Below are 9,940 nucleotides of genomic sequence, written 5' to 3' on the forward strand. Positions count from 1 at the left end.
AGGAGTCTTAAAAGAGCAACACTCTGATGCAGAGACTACAGAACCAAAACCACCAAAAAAGAAAATCAACCTTCTGCTGGCGGCATCTGACTCAGATGATGAAAATGAACATGCGTCGGTCCACTCTGCTCTGGATTATTATCGAGCAGAACCCGTCATCAGCATCGACTCATGTCCTCTGGAATGGTAGTTGAAGCATGAAGGGACATATGAATCTTTAACACTTCTGGCACGTAAATATCTTGTGACACCAGCTACAACAGTGCCATGTGAACACCTGTTCTCACTTTCAGGTGACAATCAAAAAAGTCACCATAAATACAATTGGAGTTTATCTGTCTATTCATCTATGCATATGTACCATTAATTATGTCATCTCCAATTCACCTGTCAGGGACAAGAACAAAAAACAGATTCTAGGTGCAGAGACAGTAATGGTATTTTTTCATGTTTAAATCTCATGTTTGCTCCTTTGACACAATAGCTACTCAGGGTGCCAGATTTTTCTTTCACCCTGCTTTAATACCACAATTAGTGTGTTTGTTTTTCAGTGCTAACAGCAAGGCATGATCTACACTTAAAAATTAAATCAACGAAGGTACTACGTCACTCACAGACGTGAAAAATTTCACACCCTGATTTCTGTAGTTAGGTCAACCTAACCCTCTGGTATAGATGCAACTAAATCAAGGAAATAATTATTCTATTGACCAACCTACCACATCTCAGAGAGGTGGATTAACTACATTGATGGACAAACCCCTTCTGTGTATGTAGGAAGTGTCAAAACTACTGTGCCACAGCAACACAGCTGTAGTGCAGCTGCTGTAGCGTAGGCTTACCGCAAGTGCAGTAGTTTACCAAGTATGCACTTGCTCTTGGCAGGAAGAAATCAGAACTCCTGGTGCCCAGTGGTTAAACATTCCTAAATTTCTATCTTACTGTTAAAAATTTATCAGCTACAGTGTGACAACAAACCCAAAAATGTGCCCCTACAAACAATCAAACAGACCAAACACGCTAGTACATCTGATAATGATGCTTCAAGTTGAAAGAGGATTTTCTAGCTTTCTTGATTGTTTTAACAACTTAGATAAGATGGTCAATTATTTTAGCCTACCTTATTCTATCAAGCAGGAGAGAGAGAAGGTGCGTAAGGAAATATCTTTTATTGGACCAACTTCTGTTGGTGAAAGAGATGAGCTTACACTTGTCTCTTTCACCAGCAGAAGTTGAAATATCTTTTATTACACCATCACCCACCTTGTCCCTCTCTAATATCCTGGCACCCACATGGCTACAGCAACACTGCAAATGTCATGGGAGAGATATTTTATGTTTCTCGGTGTTATGAAGCGACAACTGTCTTCTTCTAGAATACCCATACTGGTTTGCAGTACTTGAGATTCTCTTTGGGCTTGTCTTCACTGCTAAAAAAGCTGAGTTTTTTATGCTGGAGTAATTAGCATGCACTAACTATCCTAAAATAAAAATACAGTGAAGATAAGGCATTCCAGTTTTACTCCTATGTAAACTCACAGAGGTCAACCTGGCCTCAGCAAGTTTATCTTGCAGTAAAACTAAAATGCCTCATCTTCACTGTATTTTTACCTTAGGATAATTCATGAATGTCACCCTATTGCAAAACATCAGCTTTTTACAGCAGTGAAGACAAACCCTTCAACTGCATCTTCACTGCAAGATACACCATGGTGTAAGCAATCATGGGGCTAGCCAACTCGTGATAACCGAACCCGTGGGGGCATGACTACATCTGCTAATCCCTACAGCAAGACCTGCAATTGACACATTTTACTGGGTAAGAATACTAGAGTGTCTTAGCACAAAGAACCATGGAATATGCCCACAGGTACATGCCAGTGAGTGTACAAACAGTCAGGACACAGGAAAGCAGGTAGGGATTTGCTGTAGGAACACTAACACCTGGGCTAGGCTAATCTAGATGCTCAGATTGCGCAACCAATCACCCAGGGGTTGGTACCAATCACTGTCTAGGGTAGACAAGTATTCAATAATTTTTCAAAACACGTTCATGACTTTTGATACGGACATGCTTGTGAGAGTGGAGAGGTGGGTAAATGAATGGGTACAACTAACAAATATATAACAACAATGCATCAAATGATTTTAGATATTTTAAAGTGGAAAACAATCTGAGCCCACAACAGGAGCAAGGGACAGTAGCAAAATGCTCAAAAGGACAGAACAACCCCAGAATGTTAACATAAACTTGTTATGCTGCTATATGACTATCTTTTCTATGTATTATTTTAAATTACTGTTAGGGAATTTTGAGCTGTGAGCAGGTTTTTTTCTTTATTAAATCAAAACAAAATAAATTGTACAGTTTACAGACAGGCAAACTATGAATTGGCATTGCACAAGATTTCCCACACATTTCAGCAAATCTGGCTCAATGCTAACCTGATAGACCTCTGCTACTCTAATCTTGAGTCTCTTTTGAAAGGAGATTCTCATAGGTGACCATCCCCAAAACACTAACTAGGATAATTCCACCAAAGCTATTTTCAAATGTTAGTTCAGCAAGTAATTAGAACTAGTGTTGATTTGCAGACGGTGAAACAGTAATGATGAAAGCCCACCGAATAAATAGCAGAGACAGTTTGAGCACAAAATATAGGACAACAGTTTTAAATCTATTATTTGTGGATGGTAGAAACAACACTGGAGTAAAGATTTTCTCTCTCAGGATATACTCCCTATATCTAAGATATTTAAATGTGTAAACAAGACTAGAAGTTGTCATTGGCAATTTCAAAGTCAAGAAGCATAAACTCACTGTACAAAAGGATTATTACCATTGAACAAAACTACAGTCAAACCCTAAATATCACATCCAAAGGTCCCAAAGACCATTGTTACAGGGGACTGAGTGCCTCAAGAAATTAGTAATGGAGTATAGAACTTTTCACCTCTATATCACTGGTGAGTAATGACATAGCTGTGTATCAGCGAATGGCTGTTCAATGGCTGTATGAAATGAACTGATGGTCCGTCCAATTCTTAGTAGACAGGAACTGCCAACAATATTACTAACTTGTATTGGTAGTCTCAACCATATAATGACTGGACATGAAGAACAAACAAACCTCCTCCCCCCCAAAAGGTAGTGTCTTCAGAACAGTTGAAATTTACTGGTAAGGCAGCATGGGGAGAGTCACACCGTATCTAGGTATCTGGGACCTTTCAAATAAGCACTACTCACAAAATAATTCAGAGGAATGCAAAGAAGAAGGTCTGACCGTAATAGGTGCTCCCTCATACAGAAGGTGTTGCAGTGTTGCTAGTTTGGAGAGGGGGAGAGTGAGCATGTAACAGATGCGCATTGTCCCAGACATGTGGAAAAATAAACACAAGATGCAAGGGACATGGTTTAATTAGAGGAGAACCTTATTACCTTAATTCATCTGGGAACTACCAGGCAATCAACATTATGAATCATTTCAACATGGTGGAAAGATACCCCTCAACCCCTATCCCAACGCAGCTGGTCCCCAAAACATTGTTAGGATCCCAATGCCCTCCCCTCATATGAAGGTTAAGGAACTGGATTGTTTCCTCACTGCCCCAGACCTTAGGAGTCCCAACCCCATTTACCAGCTTCTTTTGGGGATGCCTTCCCCTAAGTCTATTTATAATTCTAGTTTAATCAGGGAACAGGACTCCTTATGAAACGAACACCTGCAACAGACACCTGCTAAAGTGTCACAACTTGACCTTTACCTCCTGACTAACTCCACTGTATCCCTGAACAGCTGTGCGGAAGGCCTGAACAGTCACTCCATCCTGACCAATTGCACCATAATGGGAAAATTCCTTCCCTGTCCCTAAAAAGGCCACTAACACAATGCCCACAGCAGACCTAAAATCCTGGTACTATACTAACCAATGAGAGGGTGCTCAGGCTAGAGGTCTATATACCCTTTCCCATTTGTGCAAGGGCTAATGACTTATCTGAGCAAACCAGCCAAAGCACCAGCTTAGGCGATGCCTTCCCGCTGCACCCACAGTGAGACAATCCTTCCTAACCTACAGGGGGGGACCCTTAAAAGAGCCACTATCCATCCTCCCTCCCCCACCAGTCCAAACAAATGTGTAAACAATTGAAGATCCCAGAAGTTTGAGCTTGTAAAGACCTGTTACGCCATAGTCCAACCATTCCTGTAAGTGCAGGATATGGTCCTCAGATAATGAGAGGAGGTATCTGGAATTAAAATTAAACTACACCTAATCTTAAAAGCTTCCACATCAACTCTAAAAAAGTTAAAAAAAAAAATCAAACAACTCCATATTTTACATTATTGTTAAAAAAAAAGTGGCAAGGACAAAGACTAGTGATTAACTTAAAGGTTACAGAAATTGAACAGTTTCAAAATGAATGTAAAGAACAGAAAAAGTGTATAAAACTTTCAATTAAATAGAAGTTAAAGAGTATTCTAATCACCTAAGTGTTCTTTAATACAGTTTAGTAACTAATATTAGTATAACCAAAAAAGGTTTGTTTGTTTGTTTGTTTTGGGGGGGTTAAGTTTAAGATTTTATTCTGAGATTCAAAACTACAACAACTTTCTTCCCTCAGAGAAGATGGTAGATGATTAAAAAACAATTTCTAAACTAATTCACGTTGTAACTGCATGTGTGCACTATTTCATAGATTAAAAAAAAAAGAGCAAGTAATGCAGAGCTATACACATTACTTAAAATCACTGGATTTCTAGTAATTTATAGAAAGAACAAATACTTTCTACAAACTTTGCAATTGATGTAGTTAACTTATTCAACACTATTTAGACTGGCCAGATAATGTTAAAACATTATAAAACTGATCATGTACTCTAGAGCAAGAGATCTATTTATGAGACCAAATGTCATTTGTTGTCCTTGTTCTATTTTAGAAGACTACAGTAAAGTCATATTTCCTTTATTAAAGCTGCACCCAAGACAAAGATTCATCTTAATAAAACTAACATTTCTCTCTCTCTTTTCTTCCACAGAGAGCTAAATCAACAAAGGGTTCTTTTTAAATTTAATTTGCCCTATGTTATATTTAAAATTGCACTAACCCAGATTTAGCTATTTAGACAGTGGGGCAAACCTTGTTCTCAGATACAGTAAATTCAGAGGGGGGTTAAATAGATACAAAAAGAAAGACTTAGCCCATTGTGTCCTATTAAACGTATACAAAGACAAAAGGCCAAATACAGAAATGCATTTAAGGAAGTCCAACTTTGTGTAATTTACATCATCTTCTGATCCACTCAGCATGCAAGTTACAACTATGAATGCTCTTATCTTGCAAGCTTCTCAACCGTTGCAGACTTTTATACTATGTGGTGCCCCATTAAAGTCAATAGGGTCCACCCAGATAACACAGCTTACTTTTTCTGTCTCACACCCCATAACACCTCACTTCTGATTTTGGCCCAATGATACTACAGATGCTACAGTGGCACAGCTATAGCACTGCAGCTGTACCACTGTAGCACCATAGTGTACCAGCATTTCTCAGAAGTGTCCACCGTGGCTGCATGCGGCCATCAGGGGCTTTTCTTGAGGCGACAGCCCCCTGGGCTGTGTGTGTGGGAGAGTAACAGCCCCTCCCTCTCCCTGTTGCTCCTGGATGCACCACCTTGGTGTTGGTTACTGGGGCTGCCAGCAGGGGGTTGGGCCCTGCCCCCCTCTGGAGACACCTGGGGCACAATGCTGGAGGAGCAGGCAGGCGGTGAGTGCCCCAACCTCCCAAGGCGGTGGGGCTCAGGCTTTGGGCTTTAGTCCTGGGGTGGTGGGCTGGCAGGCTCTGGCGCGGGGCTTTGGGCTCCAATCCTAGGCTCTGGCTGCACAGTGGTAGGCCCTAGGCTCCGGTGGCGGGGCTTCAGGCTCTAGCCCCCGCCCCGCCTCCCCTAACCTCTCATCCAGGGTTTAATTTGTCCCCAGGCTTGGCAGGGCTGAGTAAGTCTGCTGTGAAAAGTGATATTTGTACGTTAATATCACTTTTCACAATGGATTTACTAGTTAGCAATAAATAAATTATAATGATTTGGATGTGCATATTTAATTGTTTTTCTTAAAGCTAATTAAGTATTTTAGGAAACAGTGTAAGAGTGGCCACTAGCAAGAGTTGGCAGCCGCACTGAGGCCGCTAAAAAATTTGTCTTGAGAACCCCTGGTGTAGACACTTGCTACAGCAACAGAAGGGATTTTTTCATTGATACAATTAACCTACCCACTTGAAAGGAGGTAGATAGGTCAACAGAAGAATTCTTCCATAGACTCAGTGATGTCTATACCAGGGCTTAGGTTTGCGTGACCCAGGGTGTTAGTTTTTCCAAACCTCCAAGCAACATGGCTAGATTAACCTAAATTTTAGATGTAGACCAGGTATACGTTTACTATATACTATGATAGCCTGGAAGAGAGGGGCATAGCAGAAAAAGGAACTAACAGTATAAAACATAAAGAGAAGTAGGCTACATCCCACTTTTACATCCATCTGCTTACATACTAGATAGCACTATGATGTAAGTCACACCAACTTATGACTCCCTCTTAGTCCCAGATACAAAAAGTAACTTACATTACCTTACACAACATAGTGCAGTAGATCGAAAGTTACCATTTTGATTCCATTCACTTGCAAGTCTTGTTTGGATGTAGTTTTTAAGATTATGTTTTGCATTCTACTGTTTCGACTAACATACAACTATTCATTCTACAACCATGCAAAGTTCATTATTAGTTACTGAAGACATTTGTAACAAAGACAAAAAGCTAAAGAAAACACAAAGACTACAGTTAAGTATCAGATTTTGCTATATAAATGGACCACTCAACCATACTGTTATAATCTACATTGACCTAAGACAGTAAAAGAGCTCTTAAGATAAACTACATTTGCTTTTGCAAGTCGTAATCACTACAAGCCAAGTTACCCTCCATTGTTCTTTCAGGGAGTTCAGTATGCCCTTGATATGCACAATGCCATGAGCTGCACACATGGATTAAGGCCATATTATCACCCTTTCGTAATCCCTGGGTATTTTTCATTAACAACAAATCCAAATCACTCTTTTTCCTGAGAGACTTTTACTCCTATAAACAAGGCTGAATATCCCTTTTTGCTTCAAATAATTAACTACATGCAAGTTTGCAATTACTTGATCCTATAAAGTAAACAAATCCAGGTCTTATACAAGTGGTAGAGAAGTAAGGGACAATTTCATCCCTTAAATTACAAAAGTAATGTCACTACAGAAATTCCTAGTATTAAGTATGCTGACAAATTAGAAATCTGAGTGCTGCACTCTATTCAGAGCTTTCATTTTATAAGTAAACCCTTTAAAAATAAGAAAGAGAAGTTCTGAAATACACTGTTTGTGGGCCTCAGAATTCCTAAATGCTTTATTTGGTCGTGTGTAAAAGTCTAATGCAAGTCTTTATTACTCCCATTAACCTAAGATTTAATTTAACAAGATAAACCAGCAGAAATATGGCTGTCATAGAAGTATAATGCAATATTTTGTCATTAAGAGTTTCAGAAGTTGTCCAAATGTGAGGGTATTTTTATGTTTATAAAACCAAATAAATATGATTTTTTTTAAAAGATCAAAATAGTATTTAAGTATCTCATATAATATTTGTAGTCAAAACTCTACCATCACACACTAGTGCTTTTGAACCAGAAAGTAAAACTGAACAGTCTAGTTTCACTGGCCAAGGTCCAATCCTGCAAATGAATCCAGAAAAATCCAATGGAGCTCTGTGTTAGTGGTGGTGGTGGTGGTCTACCTGTGTAAATCTGATTGCAGGACTAAGTTTAAAGGATAAATAAATGGAAAAAGTAAACAGTGACAACAACAAAAAGTTTAAAGGTCCTTCATTTATAATAATCCAATAGTATTTTTAGTGACAGAGGTAAGACACTGTTATAAGAATACAGTATTTGTAAATGTTCAGGTTTCAGAGTAACAGCCATGTTAGTCTGTATTCGCAAAAAGAAAAGGAGTACTTGTGGCACCTTAGAGACTAACCAATTTATTTGAGCATGAGCTTTCGTGAGCTACAGAAGTGAGCTGTAGCTCACGAAAGCTCATGCTCAAATAAATTGTTTAGTCTCTAAGGTGCCACAAGTACTCCTTTTCTTTTTGTAAATGTTCAGTATTCCTTTTAATAAGCAGTTTTTCATTGGATCCTGCCATGCAATTTACCCAACAGAAACTTATCCAAAGTTAGAAAGTAGTAAGCAAGACATTTAACAGACAAAAAAGAGTTTGGTGCATTTAATCATCTTTAAGTTATTTAACGATCATGACGATATACCTGGAACAAAACCAGTAATCCACTAATTCACATAGTTCAATATTGAGCTACAGCTCTCACTTGTAAAAACCAAAAGTAAGGTAAAATATTTTTTAAGTATATACCTAAATAAATACTTCAATGAGTAGAACTTCTATATCCCAACAATACAGACACACTAAATGGGATTCCTACATAGTTTGTGGGGGAGGAGATGACAATGTTCAGTAACCCAGGAAGACTGGGGAGTTTCTGTCCTACATTCACACCAGTAGGATAGAAATACACATGCACCTGATATACCACAGCATAGTTAGAAAGCTGTATAATGACACCAACTCAGTGTCGTCTCTGCTATCAAAGGTGCGTGCAGGGGTGGAGAAATAAATGTTGTGGAACATGTGAAAGGCTGAAGGCTAGGGGGATGACAGACTGCTTTAGATCAACCCCTCCTCCTACAGAAGGAGAGGCTGGTTCTTTGGGAAGCCGACTAAGATGGAAGAAGCTCGTAGAGCAGCAGCTTGTGAGTGTGACAGACACCTGCTGTGGGACAGCCTGGCACAGCGGATCGGCGCGGCATTGGCTCGGCGGTACGCTAGGCTGGGGCTGCTGCAGGCTGGGACAAAGCGATTTAAGCCGCTTACGACGATGCTGCTCGAGACCCTAAGCCCAGGGATGGGCGATGCACCAGCAGCTGCGAGGCTGGAGGAGACGTGGACCCGGCCACCCTACAGCCTGGATCCCCCAGCGCACAGCAGGCCCCCCTAGACAGCAGGGTACCAGGCACCGAGCTAGGCAGAGCCCTAGCTGCAAGGCCTGCGCTGGTCAGGGGGCTCCGCGCTGCAGCCCGCTAGGCCGCGGGGCCTGGGCCGGCCCTGTGCGCGCTGGACCCAAGGCCGCTGGGCCCCCTCCCCAGGGGATGGGGTCTCACGCACTCACCGCTCTCGATCTCGTTGCCCTTCTTGGCGGTGGCTGCGTTCCCCATGGCCGGGCCGGGGCGATGGGGGGAGGGTGCGGTGTCGCTCCGGCGGGAGGGGGTGTCTGACAGCTCCGCCCGCGGGCGCTGCGGCTGGCTCGGCTGCCTCCCCTCCCTCACCCCGCGCTGGGTCTGTGTCTCCGGCCGCCGCGGAGGAGGAGGAGGAGGAGGAGGAGAGCGCTCTGGCCCCCCGCCCCCACTCAAACACACGGCGGAAATGACGGCCGAGGAGGCACCTCCTCCGTGCTCCACGGGCCGCTCGCCGCTGTCCTGTGCGGCCAGGGCGGCTGGGGACACAGGGGCAGGCTGCGCAGGGCGAGGAGCCAGGCAGCTGTGTGCCACGGGGCAGAGCTCCCCACGTCCTGCTCCGGCCACCCCACAGAGCGCCCCCGTCCCCCACAGCTCCCCCCGTCCCGCTTCTCCTCACCCCACAGCTCCCCCCGTCCTGCTCCGGCCACCCCACAGAGTGCCCCCGTCCCGCCACAGCTCCCCCCGTCCCGCGTCCCCTCACCCCACAGAGCGCCCCCGTCATCCCACAACTACCCCCGTCCTGCTCCGCCCACCCCACAGAGCGCCCCCGTCACCCCACAACTACCCCCGTCCTGCTCCGCCCACCCCACAGAGCGC

General features: G+C 42.8%; 1 protein-coding gene across 1 annotated transcript in view; it reads right to left on the bottom strand.

The window, feature by feature from the left end:
- The window catches only part of PRKACB (protein kinase cAMP-activated catalytic subunit beta), a 112,311-nt gene extending 102,770 nt beyond the window's left edge, over positions 1-9,541 (bottom strand). The window contains exon 1 of the mRNA XM_074961426.1: positions 9,277-9,541. Within this exon, the coding sequence (XP_074817527.1) occupies positions 9,277-9,322 (46 nt within the window). The 5' untranslated portion in view covers positions 9,323-9,541. The remainder of the gene's footprint in view (positions 1-9,276) is intronic.
- Positions 9,542-9,940: the final 399 nt, after the last annotated feature.

Source organism: Natator depressus, chromosome 8 (genome assembly GCF_965152275.1).
Source record: "Natator depressus isolate rNatDep1 chromosome 8, rNatDep2.hap1, whole genome shotgun sequence".
Classification (NCBI taxonomy): domain Eukaryota; kingdom Metazoa; phylum Chordata; order Testudines; family Cheloniidae; genus Natator; species Natator depressus.